Source organism: Labeo rohita, chromosome 17 (genome assembly GCF_022985175.1).
Source record: "Labeo rohita strain BAU-BD-2019 chromosome 17, IGBB_LRoh.1.0, whole genome shotgun sequence".
Classification (NCBI taxonomy): Eukaryota; Metazoa; Chordata; class Actinopteri; order Cypriniformes; family Cyprinidae; genus Labeo; species Labeo rohita.
The window spans coordinates 31,068,089-31,090,251 of record NC_066885.1 but is presented as its reverse complement, the minus strand read 5'-3'; the positions used below and the strand labels follow the sequence as shown (position 1 = coordinate 31,090,251).

General features: G+C 40.5%; 1 protein-coding gene across 1 annotated transcript in view; it reads left to right on the top strand.

Moving 5' to 3' along the window:
- The first annotated feature begins 6,447 nt into the window (after window positions 1–6,447).
- Window positions 6,448–22,163, top strand: part of LOC127180152 (b(0,+)-type amino acid transporter 1) — a 70,154-nt gene continuing 54,438 nt past the window's right edge. The window contains exons 1-3 of the mRNA XM_051134119.1: window positions 6,448–7,219; window positions 7,430–7,563; window positions 7,741–7,870. Of these exons, the coding sequence (XP_050990076.1) occupies window positions 6,509–7,219; window positions 7,430–7,563; window positions 7,741–7,870 (975 nt within the window). The 5' untranslated portion in view covers window positions 6,448–6,508. The remainder of the gene's footprint in view (window positions 7,220–7,429; window positions 7,564–7,740; window positions 7,871–22,163) is intronic.

The window sequence follows — 22,163 nt, the reverse complement described above, 5'->3', positions numbered from 1 at the left end:
AATGGGCCAAAATTCCTACAGGCTGGTGTGCAGGACGATCAGCAGTTACAAAATACATTATCTGCGGTTATTGCTTCAGAAAGGGACCCCAGGGTCCCCAGATACTGAAAGCAAAGTTCACATACTTTTGCAACTCGCAAATATTTAACACTCGATAATGTTTCTCAGTAAATAAATGACAAAGTTTTTTTTATTTTTTGTCTTATTTGTTTGATTGGGTACTCTTTGTCAACTTTAAGGACTCTGATGAAATCTGATGATGTTTTGTGTTATATTTGTTAAAAAATGTAGAAAATTCTAAAGGGTTCACAAACTTGTATATATATATTCACTAGCACTGTATATATATATATATATATATATATATATAGTGTTTATACAATACAGATTGTGTCGAAGTTGTTTTACAGTGTTAAACAGGAAAATATTGTTTTTCGATTATGCAAACAAAATACAGTCCTGCTCTTAAAGCAGCTCTAAAAACAGGACAATAGTAAGATAAGTAAGTAGTAAGTTAAAGCAATTTCGTCATTGATTCGGTGATGACATCAGTATCTGTGCAATCAAGTGTACAATATTATAATAATGTTTAATTTCTATAACCTTTTTAACGTTTTTAAAGGTTAAGTGCGTCTCCCTAACCTTACCTTGGAGTTGGTTCATAGTCTCGCATAGCCAGACCTGCAGACCTTGGCCACTCTGAATGGCCAAGGCCCACTCAAGAGGCCATATGACTGACAGGTAAAGCAACCAATCACATTTCGTTTTGTGCCAAGTCATGTTTAGGAGTGTGAAAATGTTGCCACAACAACAGACCAGTGTGTAAAACTCTTGAATGTATTTTAAAGATTTTGTGCCGTAAACTTTAAATATTTAACATGCTTTTGCAAATCCAGCATTTAGTTAATCCAGATAAGCGCACATTGTCAACATGACGGCTTTCTTCTTTCATGAGGGGGTTTGGCATCACAACATCTTTTGTTAAAAAACGTGACGCACACATCTCCCAAAAATCCTGTATAATTCAACAAATCCAATGACGACTTAGAAACTCATGAAGTGTTTCCACTTTTGTGTGCCGTACACATTAGACGTTCAGTCAGCGGTCCATGTGTAATCTAAAAGATAAATTACTAACTATAATGCATTTTGTATTAGTAACACAAATAATTTCAAAGACACAACAAGCAATACACTGAATAAAATGTGAAAGTAGTATATATATAGTATTATAGTATTATAGTATTTATAGGATATAGTATTTTTACAGTGTAATATTATGGATAATACATAATCTGCCCAAAACCAATGTTATTGTTATGGGAGGAATGTGTCACAACACACTGTACATCACACTCATTATCAATCAATCAATCACGTTTATGTATACAGCGCTTTTTAACAAAACAGGTTGTGTCAAAGCAACTTTACAGTGTTAAATAGGACAATAGTGTTGTAGTTATAGTGTTATAGTTCCATGTTGGAGCAAAGTCAGATTGCAGAGGACCCATCTGGTTCCCGCGGTCTTGCGCTGACGCCCGTCTAGGTAATAAATTCCTCACTGATGGTCCATCTCTGGGGCTCATCTAGTTGACATGGTCCCCGCTGATATTAACGGATGTAAAGGTCGTCTCTAGGTGCTGATCCACCATCTGTGCTGGGTACGGACTGGATCCAGGGGACTGCAGTGACCCTCTGATCAGGATACAGACTGAATCTGGTGGCTACGGTGACCTCGGAATAAGAAAGAAATAGACTAATATTAGCGTAGATGCCATTCTTCTTACGATGCAACTGTCACAATGGCATCGTGTGCGGGGAATGATGAGGATGAGCGAGGAGATCCAAAACATGTAATTTATTTAAATAATCCTCAAGGAACCGGAATGGACAGGAAACAGCAGGGAACCAGCAAACACAACGCAAGAGACTAGATAACAGAATGACTTATAAACTGAATGACAATACAAGAAGACAATATAAGAACCGACGATCAGACGTGGAACACAACCAAACTTAAATACACTGACTAATCAGGGGAGGACAGGTGAAAACAATCAAACAGTGACGTAATGAATTAGAAACGGAACAGGAAGACCAAACAGAACAGGAAGACTCGCGCCGTAACAAATACACTGGGGAGGGAGGGTGGGCGCCCTGGAGGCTTGTGCGGAGGGAGAGGAGGTACGCCTCCAGGGCGGATCAGGGAGCTCAGGGAGCCAAGGTGGAGCATACAGTCCCGGGTGCCATGGCGGGTCAGGGAGCTCGGGGAGCCATGGCGGAGCATACAGTCCCGGGTACCATGGTGGGTCAGGGAGCTTGGGGAGCCACGGCGGAGCACTGAGTCCATAAGGCCATGGCGGGTCAGGGATCTCGGGGAGCCACGGCGGAGCACAGAGTCCATAAGGCCATGGCGGGTCAGGGACCTCGGGGAGCCACGGCCGAGCACAGAGTCCATAAGGCCATGGCGGGTCAGGGAGCTCGGGAAGCCACGGCCGAGCACACAGTCCATCTGGCCATGGCGGGTCAGGGAGCTCGGGAAGCCATGGCCGAGCACACAGTCCATCTGGCCATGGCGGGTCAGGGAGCTTGGGGAGCCACGGCGGAGCACAGAGTCCATAAGGCCATGGCTTAGTAGGCGTTGACACAGGAGGGCGCTCGGGAGGTGCAGGCACAGGAGGGCGCTCGGGAGGCGCAGGCACAGGAGGGCGCTCGGACGGCGCCGGCTCTGGAGGGCGCTCGGGCGGCGCCGGCTCTGGAGGGTGCTCTGGTGGAAGCTCAGGCTCTGGAGGGCACTCTGGTGGAAGCTCAGACTCAGGAGGGCGCGCTGGAGGCAGCTTGGGCTCAGAAGGGCGCGCTGGAGGCAGCTCGGGCTCAGGAGGGTACTCTGGAGGAAGCTCCGGCTCTGGAGGGCGCTGGAATGGACGGGATCAGTGGAGGCTTGGGAGAGCTGGACGGGACCAGCGGAGAAACAGGAGATAATAATTCATATAAATCCACATAATCCTTAATATATATAGAGCTTGCCATATTGCCAGTAGCTAATCCAGAGCGCGGGAGTGTGGCTGTATTCCGAGAGTGAGCCACGGGCGGAGTCCGAGAGTTGACCACAGCCGGAGTCCGAGAGCTTTAGCCCCATTTGGAAACCCGCGTTGACTGTGGCGTCGCTCCAACTCACCAGATGACAAACGCTCAGAAATATTGCTCCAATGGCCTCTCCGCCTGCTGAATATTCCACAGGTAATCCTCAGCCCAGAGCATCTTGTTAACGTCGGTTCTTCTGTCACAATGGCGTCGTGTGCGGGGAATGATGAGGATGAGCGAGGAGATCCAAAACATGTAATTTATTTAAATAATCCACAAGGAACAGGAACGGACAGGAAACAGCAGGGAACCAGCAAACACAATGCAAGAGACTAGATAACAGAATGACAATACAAGAAGACAATATAAGAACCGACGATCAGACGTGGAACACAGCCAAACTTAAATACACTGACTAATCAGGGGAGGACAGGTGAAAACAATCAAACAGTGGTGTAATGAATTAGAAATGGAACAGGAAGACCAAATAAGGGCATACACACAAAACATTCCACAGGGGTGTGACAGCAACAAGTACATCAGGTGTTATGGGAAGTGTTCCTGGTTTCCATTAGACCTAATTAATGCAGCATAACAATCTTTTAATGGATTTGGATTATATAAATGAATTATGTATAGGCCGAGTTAAAGAGTTAAAGGGTCTTTAATCTAGATTTAAAATGACAGAGTGTGTCTGCCTCCCGAACAATGTTAGGTAGATTATTCCAGAGTTTGGGTTTTTCCAGAGTTTGGGCGTGTTTGGGCCACATTACAGCAGAGGAAGGAGGGTCACCTGATCAGATGAGTCTTGTTTTCTTTTACATCACGTGAATGGCCATTTACGTGTGTGCCATTTACCTGGGGAATGATAGCATCAGGATGCACTGTAGATCAACGACAAGCCGGTGGAGGGAGTGTGATGCTTTGGTCAAGGTTCTACTGGGAAACTCTGGGTCTGGCCATTCGTGTGGACATGAATTTCACATGTGCTTCCTACCTAAACATTTGCAGACCAGGTAAACCTCTTCATGACAGGGGTGTTCCAGTAGGATAATGTACCCTTCCACACTGCATACATTTTTCTGGAATGGTTTGAAGAAGATGATGAAGAGTTCAAGGTCCTGGCCTCCAAATTCTCCATATCTCAATCCCTTTCATTTCAGGGATGTGCTTGGCCAACAAGTTTGATCCATGGCGACTTATAGAGTCCATGCCTTGGTGGGTCAGCACTTGGTTTTGGCAGCATGCAGAAGACCAACAACTTATTAGGCAGCAGGTCATTTGTTTTGGCTCATTGTTGTATGCTTCCTAATGGTATTTGCTTCACTAGGCTCTTTAAGACTTTACTGTGCATTTTTTTCAACAAATGTGCCAGTAGAAATCTTACTTATGCAACAACATACACAATTTCATCAGATTTCTGTTCCTTTTACTCTGCATGACTGTCTTGGGTATAATGATTATAATAAAGTTGTTGTGGTTTGCGCATTACACAATGGACCATGACTGGGGGTTACACATTACACAGGATAAATTTTCCTAGTCCTGTATCTTGCTCTTTCATTGGCTGTAGGTCATTACCAAGGTAATTTCCAGTCAAAACACATTTCACACAACTAGACTCTGGGTCACAGATAGGTCCAGATATTTAGCCTGCTAATAATTTCTTAGGCATTACTCAGATTACATGGATGGAGTCAAGCTGGCTACCCCTGCTGCTGAGAAAGCTGGTGCTAGAGGCATCTACTTCCACTATGAAGAACTTGTAGGGATCTGGGTGAATGAGGAGTGGTGCTGAAGTAAATGCGTCCTGGCATCAGTGTTCCAGGACAGAGACTTGGACCTGCCTTGCAGTAGGGAGGTTTTTAATGGAGTGTTGATAGAACTGTAACTTTTAATGAGGCAACAATAAAAGTTGGCAAAGCCCAGAAAATGTTGTAGGTCCTTGATGGTGGATGAAATGGACCAGGAGTGTATCCTGTTTTACCCCTCGTGCATCTGAATACTGTCTTCACATATACTACTACCACTACTAATAATAATTATTATTATTATTAAATTTTCTGTGTGTCAGAAAAGATTGTGTGTGCATTTGTAAATCATGATGAATAGCGATTAAGGGATGTTGATTTTACGAGATATTGTTATTTGGCAAGAAACCTGGAGTAATAATAAACTGATTTTTTTTTTTTTTTTCAAATCAGCTTTGCTTTACACATAAAGTGCCAAAATGCAAAATGTACTTTTAAAATGATATAACAAGCACATTATTCCTATATACTATTGTAAAATGACTGATAAATTAAATTCATGCAGCAAGTTTCCATCGTGCAATCTTGCAGGAATGATTAGACAGTTCTGTTGCTTCATAGTGGTTTAACTGTCCTGGAACAGAATTGTGTTAAATGTATTGTCTAATAGTGAAGTCTTATGTTGTCTAAGTGTACGCCCTGCTGAATATTCACGCACAATTCTATAAACTGTATGCACTGACACAACTGTTTACACAATGTTACACAAAGTTATTTATACACACGTATAAAGGATAGGTCTACTAGTAAATACAGCATATTGTGTATTAGTGTTGGGGAGTAACTAGGAATTACGTCATTTAATTACAAAACAAAATAACAAATATTCTGTTACAATTACTGAAAAAAAAGTAATTAAATTAGTTACTTAAGAAAATGTTAACAATTACAATTATCATCTATCTGAATATTTTCACACACATACAGATTTGATTAATTTCTTTCCGAAACTGCACTGACTGCTGTAAAATACAAGACACCAATGTTTCAGGAGTTTAGAACACAGAATAGGACACATGCTTATTCGATAATGGTTTTATTTCCTATTTGGGTTTGTGCATATGCTTTATGCCTCCCCAAGGCATTGTTAGATGCCAGTGTCATAGATATGTTGAGTTTTTATGGTTTTGACAGTATCATAGCTATTAAACTACATCTTATGATTTTTAAGTCTGTATTTAACCTCTCAAACGATCTCAAAGTAAAAAGATGTGCTAAAGTCTGATTTTGTGGTGGCTGTGCTTTAAAATTAAATTATTATAATTTTGATTCAAGTGATGAAGAATTTTGAAAGCCTGACCATAATCAGTGTTGAGTACCGTAAGGATAACCTTGCCTGCTTTACTGTACTCAAAAAGTAAGTTACATCAATAAAGTAACTGAAATGGTTACACTACTTATTACATTTTAAATAGGGTATCTTGTAATCTGTAACCTATTGCACTTCCAAAGTAACCTTTCCAACACTTTTAAACTATGAGACCTTTACCTGCCAGTGTATATTAATATTCAACAAGAACTTTAACTTCTTGAAGCGTTTCTCTTTCTTCATTTCATCCTCGTCAGAATCAAAGATCTGAGGCACAACAGCCTTCTTTTTACATTTCAGAAAAATGATAAAAGCAGGAAATAAAAAATTGACCTTAAAACGGGAGTTGGGGCTCACCAGTGCTGTATCTTTGGTTGCAGGCATTATGATAGGTTCAGGAATTTTTATGTCTCCACAGTTTATACTGGCGTACGTTGGGAGTTCAGGAGCAAGCTTGATCATCTGGGCAGTGTGTGGTATAGTATGCATGTGTTCTGCTTTGTCATATGCTGAGTTGGGAACCATTATAAGAGAATCAGGGGGTGACTATAGCTATATCCTGCGGATTTATGGACCTTGTCCTGCATTCTTTCTGGCTTTTACAACCGTGTTTGTGATGAGGCCATTTGGGATTATAGCTGGTTCCCTGAGCTTTGCTAAGTATGCTGTGGCACCATTTTACCCAGGCTGTACACCTCCCATACTAGTGGTAAAGTGTATTGCTTCGGCATGTGTGTTGGTGATTGCAATTGCCAACATGCTAAATATACGTTTTACCATGGCTACTCAAGTTGTCTTTATGGGTGCAAAATTTGTGGGTCTAATGATAATAGTTACTGGAGGAATAATAACACTTCTACAGGGAAACTATGGAAGCCTCTACAATCTAGAAAGTGCCTTTGCAGACACAAAGCTTGGCATTAGTACCGTTGGAATGGCACTGTATCAATGCCTGTGGTCATATGCTGGGTGGCAAAACTTAAACAATGTTACTGAAGAGGTGAAAATGCCAGAGGTGAGATTAAGTCTTCTGCAATGTCATGATTATGTGCAGTGTTTGAATAATAATGTCATTCAAGCTGAATATATAATTAATAAAGTAAGTAAAAAGAATAAAGTAAGTCATTATATAATTAAGGTGATAAATGTGGAATGTGTCACAACTGCAAAATTCTAGTATTTATCACTGTAATCCTCTCATTATTAAAATGATTTTGTATTTCAGGTGAACCTGCCAAGAGCACTGATGATAGCTATTCCTATGGTAACAATTCTGTATCTATTGGTCAATGTCAGTTATCTATGTGTCATGACACCTGCAGAGATGATATCATCCAGTGCAGTGGCTGTCACTTGGGGGTAAGGATCTGTACAATTAATGCTGTACGATATGTCTTTTTAGATAATGTACGTTTTGTGTGCTCAAATTCACAAAATGCAATGTTGTATTGGTATTTTACATGATCTTGATATTCATGTTGGGACAGGGATTTTTGTTCAGTGATGTGCACACTGTTATTTGTTTTTTTGCAAAAGGAATAAAGTATTAGGAGGATGGGGCTGGGTGATGTCTATTGCTGCAGCATTCTCAGCCTTTGGTTCTCTAAATGGATCCTTTTTCAGTGGAGGACGAGTGTGTTACGTAGCAGCGAGAGAGGGACACATGGTAAGAAATTTGCTTTGGAAATAACAGTGTGAGAGACACATTATTAGTTTGAATATAATACAGAATTTGTAAATATAAAGATGACATTTTTACCAAGATGTACTACTTATAATTTGTGACAATATTAATTCATCTTCACACTTTATCTTACACTCCTTTTATAAAAAAATTAGGATGCTTTCAGGAAATTCACAGCACTAAACTACATGGCACAAGATGATTGGATCATGTTGCATATGCAGCCACTGAGCTTGCTGCTCTACATTTAAATGACTGTTTAGCATTCACTAGAGCAGTTCACTAGAGCAGTTACTCTGAAACCCTCCACCTTCCCCTGCTCCACCTGTATAGATCTGCTACGGGTTATTATTTATGCGACTTGTGCAGCAGCAGTATGTCTTAAATAGTCACAGCACTGTGTCAGTGTATGCGCTGGCAGCAACAAGTTCATGTACTTGCTTTGCAGCAATAATCTACAACAACAGCAGCAGCAGCAGCAGCAGCAGCAGCAATTCAGCAGTGTAGCTGATCAATTCTGCCAAGACCAAATACATTAACATTGTCATATCCATTACCATGCTAAAATATTCTGGGAGTTGTCATGATTGAAATATTACATTGCCGTTTAAATATCACTGGAAAAGCAGATGTATTATTCGTTAATAATTGCCACAAAAATCTGATGATGATAATGATGTCATTATGTCAGTTTGAGTTAGACCTGTCGGACTGCTCCATCTAGTTTCATGCCAGAACTTTGTATTTCTGTCATGACAGCTCTAGGAAGAATTGGCATGGTAATATACATGACAATAGCTGTGTTTACATGGACCCTAATAATCTGATTGTAGGACTAGAAGCACAATCAGAATAAAAATCGCGGTAACACTTTATAATAACTTTCATTAATAAATCATTAACAAACATTATGTAATGCTTAACAAATCATTAGTTAATATATATTCACATATCTAGAAATGTGAAATAATGTGAATGTGATTGATTAACATTTCATGTAAATTAAAATGCTTACAAATGTCATTAAACTTCTAATTCATATGATTATGCACATCTTGAAAATCTACAAATTATTTTAACAGATGTTATACAATCATTAAAAGTTTTGTTAATGCACAACACATCTGCTGTTATTGGGGTGTGATATGGGTAAGGTTAGGCTCAGGTTTGGTAGTATTGGTAGTTTGGTAAGGGGTCAGCAGTGTACATTAAACTGCTGGGGTCATTAAAAGTTTTGTTAATGCACAACACATCTGCTGTTATTGGGGTGTGATATGGGTAAGGTTAGGTTCAGGTTTGGTAGTATTGGTAGTTTGGTAAGGGGTCAGCAGTGTACAATCTGACCCCCAGTCTGATTATTAGGCAACATGATTCAATCTGGTTATATTGCATTATTTTGATAAATGAAAAAAATAAAAGTATATAAAAGTATTGTCTTGAAAATAATTTTTCCCCTCCTGTTGATGTATGATTCAAGGCCTTATTTATGAAGTGAACATACGACCGCTGGATGTACGGCCGTTTTTACGCAAAACTTGGTCTAAGCTCGTGTACCCAATTTTACTAATTTTAAAATAGACATAGGTCACTACCTGTGTACATTAAAAGAAACAAAAAATAACAAAGCAAAAAAACAAAAAACAAACAACAACAACAACAACAAAACAAAAAAAGGGTAAATTCCTTTAAAGCCTTAAATATATTCTTTTGAATAGTTTATAATTATATGTACTTGATTATGGATATGTGATGTTATTGCTTTCCTTATTTTATTTTTAATTTAGTTTTGTATTGTTTTTTTTTCTTTTCTTTTGTTCTGTTTGTTTATTGCTGTATTTATTTTGTATTGATTTGTTTTGTTCTAAAAACTGCAAAAAAAGAGTTTTTGAGTTTGCCTGAATGTGCGTGCAGCATAGAGAATTTCGCAGAATTTTATAATAACAGCATTTTGTTAATTTACATGATTTTCTAATCATCTGCGACAAGTATAACCCATTTTCGTTTTTGTGACACTCTTAATGCATTTTATTTGTTTTCTTTATATCTTTACTTTATTAAATGTAACTGATCATGCAGGTGCCTCTCACGCACACACAGCATTTCAGCGTTGCTAACTTGACATTTCAATAATTAATCAAATGCAGTCAGCTATACATAAAAATTACACTGCTCAATTTAAAAGGTCCGCTGTAAAATCAGCCTGCAGCACCAAAATAAACATTTTTGATTTACGTGGATATTGGAACACAAGTAAATTACAAAGACTTTTACATCATGGATAATAGTTTAGCAACCAAATGTTACATGGCAAAAAAATGGAAACATTTGGATGTCCATGAGAGAGGCTTGTGAGCCCAATGCCTCTCTCGCTTTACTCATTTATTACTTTTAGCTCGACGTTTGGATTCTGTATTCACTATAGTCTGATTTGTGTTTTACTTTATAGTTTAATATAAAATTTTATAGCTACTCGTTTTCAGTGTTGGGGAGTAACTAGTTACATGCAGAATTATGTAATTTAATTACAAAATAAATGTAATTGTAATTAGTTACAGTTGTAAAAATAATGTAATTTTTGGGATTACATCTGAATTTTTTCACATACCCACCCCCACTTACAGATTTAATTGACTTCTTTCATAAATTGTATTGACTGCTCTAAAATGAGACACCAATGTTTCAGGAGTTTAGGATACAGAATAGGACACATGCTTATTCGATAACTGTTTTATTTCCTATTTGGGTTTATGCATAAACTTTATTTTTTAAGACTGTTTTTTCCAAGGCATTGTTAGATGCTAGTGTTTTTGTTACGAGGAGTGATTGACGAGAGGCGAGCGGATCCATAAGCAAGCTTTTATTGGGACGAGACAGAGACATGGTCATACAGGCAGGGTAGAGACAGGAGCAGACAGGGATGTAACAGGCGATCCAAGAGGATAATCCGATAAAGACGAGCGATAAATCACAAGGCAGGCGGCTAGACAGACGTAAACGAGAAAACCAGGCAGGAGATCAAAAAACCAGGAACTTGGGAAACACTAGGGAAACAGGAATATAAACAATACAAAGAATCAACGAAACAACAATCCAGGAAGTGCAACTGAGGAGGATCGGGGTTTTATAGGATGCCTGATTGGTCACGGGGGCTGACGCAATCAGAGCGGTGGAGGATGGGAGATGCAGTCCGAGATGCAAAGCGACAGTCAGAGTGAGTGGGTGGAGCGAGAGTGACATCTGGTGGTGAGTAGACAACGGGACACCGACCAGGTTCGTGACATAGCCCCCCCCCAAGGAGCGGCTTCCAGACGCTCGAAAGAAACAACAGTCCAGGGGAGCGGTGGGATGGGAGGGAGACAGGGCGAGGGCAGGAGGACCAGGTCCATGAGGGAAGCCCAGAGATTGAGGCAGGACCGACAGAGCAGGTACCCTCCAGGGTGGGGCCGGAGGCGGAGCAAGAGCCCTCCAGGGCGGAGGTGGAGCAGGAGCCTTCCAGGGAGGGGCCGGAGGCGGAGCAGGAGGCGCAGGAGCCCTCCAGGGCGGAGCAGGAGACGCAGGAGCCCTCCAGGGTGGAGCCGGAGGCAGAGCAGGAGGCAGAGCAGGAGGCGCAGGAGCCCTCCAGGGCGGAGCCGGAGGCAGAGCAGGAGGCGCAGGAGCCCTCCAGGGCGGAGCCAGAGGCAGAACAGGAGGCGCAGGAGCCCTCCAGGGCGGAGCCGGAGGCAGAGCAGGGGGCGGAGCAGCCCTCCAGGGAGAAACAATCTGCGTCACGGTCTGGGACCTGGGGAAAGCAGGGACAGAGGAGGCAGACAGAGTAGGGGAGAAGGCGCAGCAGCCCTCCGGGGCGGACCAGGAGGCGGAGCAGGAGGTACCGCAGCCCTCCGGGGCGGAACAGGAGGCGGAGCAGGAGGTACCGCAGCCCTCCGGGGCGAAACAGGAGGTACCGCAGCCCTCCGGGGCGGAACAGGAGGCGGAGCAGCCCTCCGGGGCGGAACAGGAGGCTGCGTCTTGGACGGGGACCTGGGGAGAACAGTGACAGAGGATGCAGACAGGAAAAAGGGAGAAGCAGAGAGTTTAGCAGTTAACGCCCCCTCCATAAGAGGTTCTACGGCCGACGCCGACACCTCTGGAGGCTTTGGCGCAGCTTCTCCGATGGGGAAGGCTTCGGGAGCAGACTTGAGACCCGACGGGACCTCTGAAGCAGGCTTGTGATCAGCGGGGAGCTCTGGGTCAGGCTGGAGACCAGACGAAAGCTCTGCAGCAGGCTTGAGATCAGAGGGGAGTTCTGGAGCAGGCTGGAAACCAGACGAGAGCTCTGCAGCAGGCTTGAGATCAGAGAGGGACTCTGGAGCAGGCTTGAGATCAGACGGGAGCTCTGGAGCAGACTGGTGAACAGACGTGGCCTCAGGGGTTGATCTGTGAACAGACGTGATCTCAGGGGCACAGTGTGCAGCCCACACACACCAGATGGCAACCGCCATTAGAGGAAGAGCAGCAGCGGGAGGTTGTGGTGGGTCCAGTACACTGGTTACCATGATAGGCCGTGATCGTGGGATATCTGACGAGGCATGGCACGGCTCCGGGAGGTCAGACGAGACATGACGAGGCACTGGGAGGTCTGAAGAAACATGGAGAGGCTCTGGGCGATCAGACGAGACATGACAGGGCTCTGGAGGGTCAGACGAGATGTGACCTGGCTCCGGGCCGTCGGGCAGGGCGTGACTTGACTCTGAAACAACAGTAATACCTTGACTTGGCTCAGTGAGTGCTGCTGTGACTTGACCAGATTCGTGAAGATCAGTAGTGAACTGACTTGACTCTTGGAGATCAGCGGTGACTTGATTTGATACGTGAAGACCTGCGGTGGCTTGAACTGGCTTGTGAAGATCATTGACTTTACTTGACTCAGGAACCACGACTGTGACCTTGCTTGACTCAGGCACCACGGCTGTGACCTTGCTTGACTCGGGAGCCACGGCTGTGACCTTGCTTGGCTTGGTTTGAACGGCTGTGACGTGACTTGACTTGGTAGGAACAGCTGGAACATGACTTGACTTGGCTGTGACTTGACTCAGTAGAAACAGCAGCTGGTGCAGGTTCAGAAGAGGCAGACATGACCTTGACCGGCTGTGGCCTGGCTGACGTGGCGTTAGCAGGCGCTGGCTGGGCTGACGTGGCGTTAGCAGGCGCGGGGACGACAGCCTTGACGTTGCTTGACGCGGGGACGACAGCCTTGACGTTGCTTGACGCGGGGACGACAGCCTTGACGTGACTGGACTTGGAGGCCGGACTGGACTTGGAGGCCGGACTGGACTTGGAGGCCGGACTGGACTTGGAGGCTACAGCTGTAGCCTGACTTGACTCTGGAGCAGCGGCTGAAGTTTGACTTGGCTCTGGAATAACAGCAGCAGCATGGCTTGGCTCATGAGGATCTGCTGTAACCTGGCTTGACTCCTGAACAATATGGCTTGGCTCAAGAACAACAGCTGTAACATGACTTGACTCAGGAACAACCTGGCTTGACTCAGGAACAACAGCTGTAGCGTGACTTGACTCGTGAAGAACGGCAGCTGTGTCTTGACTTGACTCTGGGGTAGTCGCCGTGGCATTAAGGAGTGCCATTTTAGCTGCCCATACTGTCACTAGAGGAGTGTCCAGCACGTGGGCCATCCTGACCACAGGTGGTGTCCGGATGGCGGCCATCTTGTGTAGTTGCTTGGAGACGGCGGCCATCTTGTGCTGTTGCTTGGAGGCGGCGGCCATCTTGTGCAGTGGCTCAGGTAAGATGGCTGTAATTTGACTTGAGACAGAGGCAAGAGGTGTAATTTGACTTGACACAGGGACAACAGTTCTGGCCTGATTTGACACAGGAAACACAGTTTTAACTTGACTTGCCTTAAGAGCAGTTCTGACTTGACTTGACGCAGGAACAGCAGCAGCAACTTGTGACGTGACGGAGCTCTGTTTCCGCCGCCATCTTGTGAACGGACTCCGCCGTCGCCGCCATCTTGTGAGTGCGCGCCGGCGCTGCCGCCATCTTGTGAACGGGCTCCGCTATCGCCGCCATTGCTCGAGCGCGCTCCGACACGGCCGCCATTTCACGAGCAATCCAGGCGGCAAACGTGTTTGTAGCATCGTGCTCCGGCATGACCGTCCATCTGCGAATGGGACGCGCGGTCGCCATTGCCGCGTTGTCGCGCTCCCTCTGCGCGACCCCCACGGTGCACGGCGAACCCACACACAAAAATGCAAAGTTTAAAAAATCCTCCAGTGACGAGCGCGGGCCCTCGCGTCTCAGTCGTGCACGGAGGGGCTGGTTCACGCCGTCACAGAAAACCTCAATTAATATACAGTCCGGGAGAGTGGAATGGTTAGCAATGGAAATAAACTCACGTGTATATTGTTCAAGTGTGTGTGATCGCTGTTTGATTCTGGATGGAGTTATGTCCGTGTCCATATCTGATGAATGTCCGGGGTGAAAGCTGCTGGATCCTGTTGTGCTGGATTGTTCTGTTACGAGGAGTGATTGACGAGAGGCGAGCGGATCCATAAGCAAGCTTTTATTGGGACGAGACAGAGACATGGTCATACAGGCAGGGTAGAGACAGGAGCAGACAGGGATGTAACAGGCGATCCAAGAGGATAATCCGATAAAGACGAGCGATAAATCACAAGGCAGGCGGCTAGACAGACGTAAACGAGAAAACCAGGCAGGAGATCAAAAAACCAGGAACTTGGGAAACACTAGGGAAACAGGAATATAAACAATACAAAGAATCAACGAAACAACAATCCAGGAAGTGCAACTGAGGAGGATCGGGGTTTTATAGGATGCCTGATTGGTCACGGGGGCTGACGCAATCAGAGCGGTGGAGGATGGGAGATGCAGTCCGAGATGCAAAGCGACAGTCAGAGTGAGTGGGTGGAGCGAGAGTGACATCTGGTGGTGAGTAGACAACGGGACACCGACCAGGTTTGTGACAGTTTTCTGTCATAACTATGCAAACATTTGATTTCAAACCCAGTATCATAGCTATTAAACTATTTCTTGTTATGATGTTATGTTATGATTTTGTTATGACATATAGCGCAACTGCACTCACGGTGACCCGAGTTCAATTCCCGTCTCGAGGTCCTTTGCCAATCCCGCTCCCCTCTCTCATCCCAGCTCTTTCCTGTCATCTTTCTACTGTCCTATCACAATAAAAGGCATAAAAAGCCCAAAAATATTATGCTTTAGATTAAATTATTACACAGCTCAGACTCATTCGGGGGCGACTTCAGTGCTATATGCTTGATAATTTTTCTTGGCGGAAGCTTTGAGTTTGGTTAGCTAATAAAATATTAAAGCTTAATTTGCTATTTTGTGTACAATTTTTTTTATTCTGTCATCCTGGTATCGTGGACTTGCTCTATTGTTTCATACAAATGCAGCTGTTGCCATTTTTTTTTTTTTTTGTACATTGTTAGGATTATAAGATAACTAACAAACTAGTACTATTACTTAATTATTTATGTGGTGAAATGTTGTGTAAGAAAACTGGCATGACTACACAGTATCCCTAAAATGTCTAGTTTGAACTTGCCGTTTGCTAGCAACTGATTTCTTCATGGAAGCTTTGCGATCAAATATTTCAACTCAGATCAGTGTTTTGTGTCTAATAATTTTGACATGAAACATCTAAATAATCTATCAAGCAGCTGTGTAAGTGAGATAATGTACATTCAGCCAGTTGTTATCACAGAATAAAGATGTATATTATCCCTTACTTATAATCTTAATTCAAGTGATAAAAGATTTTGAAAGTCTGACAGTAATCAGTGTTAAGTGCTACTGTAAGGTTAACTCTGCCTGATTTCAATGTTTCAAAATGATTACTAGTTGAAAATATTAGAAATTTAGAAAAGTAATCAAAAAGTAATTAAAAGTAATGTTACATTACTTTAATAAAGTAATTGAAAAGTTACACTACTTATTACATTTTAAATGAAGTAACTAATCTGTAACCTATTACAATTCCAAAGTAACCTTCCCAACACTGCTCGTTTTTCATTCTTGTTCTGTAATACCGTTAAATTTAAAGGGTTTGTTATGCATTAAGAAGAACTAAATATGTTTATAAATGTTTCGTTATATTTATTAGTACATACTGTATAAATTAATGCCATTGTTTGCAAATATAGTCGAAGGTTAAAGGGTGTTTCTACAGTAAGATCAAATTCTCTTTTGTGAGTTTACTTCCTCATTTTGGCCGGGTTTTGTTTCTCCATGGAAACTAACAATGAAATTAATTGTTCTACCTTATTACATTGTGTTTTTTAAACGTCTACACCTACCCCAACCCTAAACTTACCCCTTAATATAATAATCATAATAATAATAATAATAATAAAGTATTATTGTTGTACAGTGTGACAAAAATAACATTAGATTGATGTGCGCATGCCCAGTAGCCAGAGCTGTATCCCTTCTGGCCTTTACCGGGGGCAAGGCTTTTAAACCAGGTGTTTTTAGGGGTGTGAAATTTAAATGACGATTGTTTTCAGCCGCCACCTTTATCAACATATGATCATTCGACTGGATTGGCAGCATAGGAATATTTCATGAACCAAACCTGAACTCTGTCCTAAGTTGATTTGTGCGATCGGATCTACGCTCGTTTCTACGTTAGATTGATAAATGAGGCCCATTCTGTTGAATGATAATTAGTTTACTTATAAGTGTTTAGGTAATAAAAACATGTTTTGTACCCAGATTACAATGTGTGTTATGTGTTTACCAAGCATTAAGATAAACAGAACTACACACATTACATAAACGTTGTTACAGTAGCTAAAAGTCCAGTGCCAATAAAGATACTAAAAAAAACAAAACAAACAAACAAAAAAAAAACAAAAACAAAAACAATTCAGTAAATGTTTATAAACATTTACAAATGATAGTCTTAGCTTTAGATTGGGTACTGCAAAAACATTAACAATTGATTAATAAATTAAGATGTGCAAGTAGTACAAATCTTCACAACAAACAAGGACCAAATATATGACCTTTATAGACTGTGATTATGAGTTAATGAAGTGCTTAAAAGTACTAATTAAGCTATATTTTTTTTACAACATTTGTAAATGTAAAAATGAGCATTAGCTAATATGTGAACTTACGTTTAATGACATTTGTAAGCATTCAAAATTACATTAACAAATAAACTTCGATCATTGTATATAATTTCTGTTAAAATCATTTGTAGACTTTTTTAAACACATTGAAAGTTTGACGACATTTGTAAATATTAATTACTAATCCATAAAACATTATATAATGTTTATTAATGAAGCTTTTAATGATTGTAAACCATGTCAAAATTGTTTGAAGACTTTTTTTTTTTTTTTAAATACATAATTATATGAATTGAAAGTTTGATGACATTTGTAAGCATTTCAATTTACATTAAAGAATGATCTGTTTATTTGGTAATGTTTAATAAGGTGATTAGTTAACATTAGCAAGCACATTATCTCATATTTCTAGATATGTGAATATTTATTAAGTAATGATTAGTCAAACTTTATATAATGTTTGTTAATAATTTATTAATGAAAGTCATGATTTATAAATGACCAAAGTCACATGTAACCACATCAGCTGGATTGAATTGGCCAAATTCAATTTAAATTTTGATCAGAATGTAGGGGGTGGTTTATTGGTTTATATTTTTGAGCGGGGACAACATCCCACCAGTTCTTGTTTAGGACTTTCATCAACAGATGACTGCTTTTCGGTGCGGGTGGGGCCACTTTTGCTGCTTTCTAAAGTAAGCAGCACAGCACAACACTTGATGTGCTGGTCATCGCCTAATTAGGACCAAAAGTAGATAAACATCAAGTGCGACAACAGCAGGAAACTCTGTATATTCATGCAGTGTGTGCATATCAAAAGATTAAATCTATTCAGAAGCTCCTGACATATAAATGTGCATATCAACCCGATCACTTTATTTAGCGTTCATGTAAACACTACGTTCAGATTCGTCAATCAGAACAAATTCGTTCCGATGGAAGCAAAAAGTGTCCATGTAAACATAGCTAATGTTAATGGTCTTGGCTGAATAGATCTGCTATGCTGCTGCTGCTGCTGTGGCAGAGCAAGTACCGAGACTTGCTACTGCAGGGCTGTCCAAACTTTTTTTAAAGGGGGCCAGAAACTTCCACTTATACCACTCTACCACTATACTCCATGAGTTTTTGAACAGTAAGATTTTTAATGAAGAATTCTCTTCTGCTCACCAAGCCTGCATTTATTTGATCCAAAGTACAACAAAAACAGTAAAAATCTGAAATATTTGTACTATTTGAAATATACTGAAATATATTTTAAAATGTAATTTAATTCTGTGAAAGTATTAATTTCTATTCCCAAAACAACAACAAAATAAATAAAATAAAAATATATATTGACTCGAAGCTTTTAATTGTGTTACAACAGCTTTTATTTCAGATAAATGTTGAATTTTGGATCTTTCTATTCATCAAAGAATCCTGAAAATGCTGTTTTAAATATTGGTAATAATAATAATAATAATAATAATAATAATAATAATAATTTTCTTGAATAACAAATCAGCATTAAAATGATTTCTGAAGGATCATGTGACACTGAAGACTAGAGTAATGATGCTGATCAGTTATTTTAAATAGTAAAAATATTTCACATTTTTCTGCTTTTGCTGTATTTGGTGAGAAGAGGAAACTTCTTAAAAAAAAAAAAACAATATTGTGGACATGCACTACCAGTCAAAATGTTTGACTGGTAGTGCATGTCCACATTAATAATATAATAAAATTAGGTATGAATATTCTGCATTTCTGCCACAATACCACAGTTACTGTTACTACAGTAAATCCACTGTAAATGTAATGTAGGTGATTTGTAGATGGAAAAGAATTCTAACTGCTTCTTGTTGATAATTCGTGTCGTCGCACTATGCTTCTCACGGAATCTCACAGCGCTGTTTAGTGGTCGTGTGATCGAGATCAGTCAAATAGTAAACGCATTTGTTCTGAGCTCACGCTGCGCTATCTTTAGGCAGAGCTAATAATGGTCCCGCTGTTGGTGCGTTTAGAAATTCTTGTGCGGTAAAGAAATGGCAGCGCATATGCGTAACGTTTACTGCCACATCTGGTCAGAAATCTAGTGCTGTCACCTTGTGTTGACATCGTGAAACTACATAATTTGTCAATTATTTTTGGCGGGCCACATACATTTTATTAGACAAGCTGTGGGCCGTGATTTGCCCCGCGGACCGGACATTGGACACCCATATGTTCCTGTGAACATGTAAAAAAAAAAAGTCATACAATGTTCCATCGGCGCAGCTCAAACAACCAACACCTGGTTATTTTAGGCAATTTAGAAATCTTGTGCAGAATGTCTGGTCACCTTACTATGTGTGCCTGGGCTACCACGCCGTCTGGCTTAACTCTAATTAGACGCGCACTATGTGTAATGTTAATTAATAAATGGATATATGTTGCAGTCTGATAGATAAGACCCCAGCACCCACCCACCAGCAATTATCATTAATTTAAGTCATTTGATAACTGTTGGTACTTTCTCCACTTCATCAGTCCCAGTGGCAGTGTAACAGCTCCTTAATTCATGTTTGTGCAATGATGAGATTGACAAAGTCGATGCATGCCATTTTAATCTCTCATGCAGATAAAAGTTGTCAGAGTTACAGTGCACAAAACCCCCTGGGTGTACTGACTTGAATGAAATTAAATAAAAGCAAAATATGAACGTTCTTCCTCCATTTTCTGAAATACACAGCAACAGCGAGAGCACATGTCACACAAACACATTTCTCCAAATCACACTACTCATAATGCATTTCAGGACTGCAACAACCATAGATAGTGATCTTAAGCGATAACTCTTATGAATGTTGAGCAGCGAGCTCATTGGCTACCGAAACTAACAATCTTTTAATGGTTTCGATAATAATGCTAGGTAGATTGTTCTAGGACCATGTTGATTTTGATATTCTGGGTATTATCAAATGGCCAGAGTTTTGAGAATGCAGCAGACGTTAAGGACTATAATGCAATAAGAGCTCGCTCAAATACTGAGGTGCTAAACCATTCAGGGCCTTATAAGTAATTAGCAAATGTTTTAATGTATACGATGTTAGGAAGCCATTGAAGTGTTGACAGAACCAGGCTAATATGGTCATACTTCCTGGTTCTAGTAAATAAAGTTCCAGGAATAAAGCATTACTATAATCTAACCTTGAGGTCATGAATGTGTGAATTATCATTTCTGCATTTGACACTGAGAGCATAGCTCATAATTTAGATATACCTTTGAGATGGAAAAATGCAGTTTTACAAAATCTAGAAACGTGTCTTTCGAAGGAAAAATTGCTATTAAATAGCACACCTAAGTTCCTAACTGATGATCAGGAACTGACAGAGCAGCCATCGAGTGTTAGACAGTGTTCTAGGTCATTACATGCTGAGGTTTTTGGCCCGATAACTAACACCTACAGTATGTTTTTTTTTTTTTTAGAATTTAGCAGTAAGAAATTACTAATCATCCAGTTTTTTATATCAACATTGATTTCCAAATATAAAAGTATAGAGAATTAAAATGTCACGCAAAGTTGGCAAAAAAAGACAAGAAAAAGGAAAGAAATGAAGATGAATATTCAGAGGGTAAAGAAGTTAGCGACGCCATGGCGTTATATTACTATAATAAACCATGGTTAATTTTCGGAAGGGATGTGTTGTTTTTTCTTTTTTCTTTTTTATTCTCATGGCCAAATATGTGTTTATTTTTTATGGTTTTAAACAATTAAAAATGAACATAGGGTGGAAGGGGAAAACACGGCCATGATTCACATTCAAATATTGGACTGTTTGATTGACACACACAAGGGACGTTCAACCCATAACACATTTTACATGGCTAATAGTTGTATTGTTTGATTTTTATTTATTTATTTATTTATTTATTTTTAATTCTCAGTATTTGTTTATTTTTAATGGTTACAGACAATTAAAAATGGACATAGGGTGTAAGGGGAAAACACGGTCATGATTCACATTCAAATATTGGACAGATTGATTGACACACACAAGGGATATTCAACCCATAACACACTTTACATGGCCAATATTGTTTGATTTTTTTTTGTTCCGATATTAATCTTTTTATGTTTACAAATGTTGCATAGTTCTGTACAACAAATTAATGCTTATTGGTAGCATAGTACTTGGTAATAGCAGAGAGCGCTAAAGAGAAGGAAATAATTAAAAGCAAGAGACAGACGGCTCTTTGTACTGCATGGAACTGTATCGGTCATAAGCGGTTGGTATAAGGTGTGTTTCTTTTTTTTTTTTTTTTCTTGTTGTATATGTGTGTGTTTCCATCAAAGTATTTTATTTTATCAAAACAAATCTTAAGGATATATTATATAACTAATATCTAGTGGTTTAAAGGTGAAATTTACCTCATGGATCTGTAGGGGTTTAAACTAAATTACGAAGGTTAAACAAGTGATGAACAGGGTAAAATTCTTGCAATCAAAAATAATTTTCTTGCACTACAAATTAAAAATAGTTAAGGACCCTGCAAGTAGATATATCATAGTTCAGGATATGCTATTATTTCAAAATATAAATCTGATAAATGTATATGGTCCTAATGAAGATGACCCTAAATTCTATAATAATTTGTTTCTGACTGCCTCAGATCTCCCTGGGCAATACAGGTGCATCTCAAAAAAATAGAATATTGTGAAAAAAGTTAATTTTTTTGTTTTTAACTTATTTAAAAAACTGAAACTTTCATATATTCTTGATTTATTACATGTAAAGTAAAACATTTCCGCAAGCTTGAGAAAACTGTCAAACAAAGCCGATTCAAACACTTGGGAGAGCTTCACAAGGAGTGGACTGAAGCCGGAGTTAGTGCATCAAGAGTCACCACGCTCAGACGTCTTCAGGAAAAGGGCTACCAAGCCACCTCTAAACAGAAACAATGTCAGAAGCATCTTACCTGATCAGCCTGTGGCACTGCTGAGGCACTACTGAGCCTTCAGATCGTCTGTATATTGTTGGATCGACTGTTTCTCTTACGTCACACTTAACTGATGCTGTAATTTGTGCTAGGAGCAAGGAATTTGCTGTGATATGTGCTGCCGACCAAGTATTGAGTGCATAAATGAACATACTTTAAAGAACTTGAACTTTTTTGTTTTGCAAATCTGTTTTTTGATTG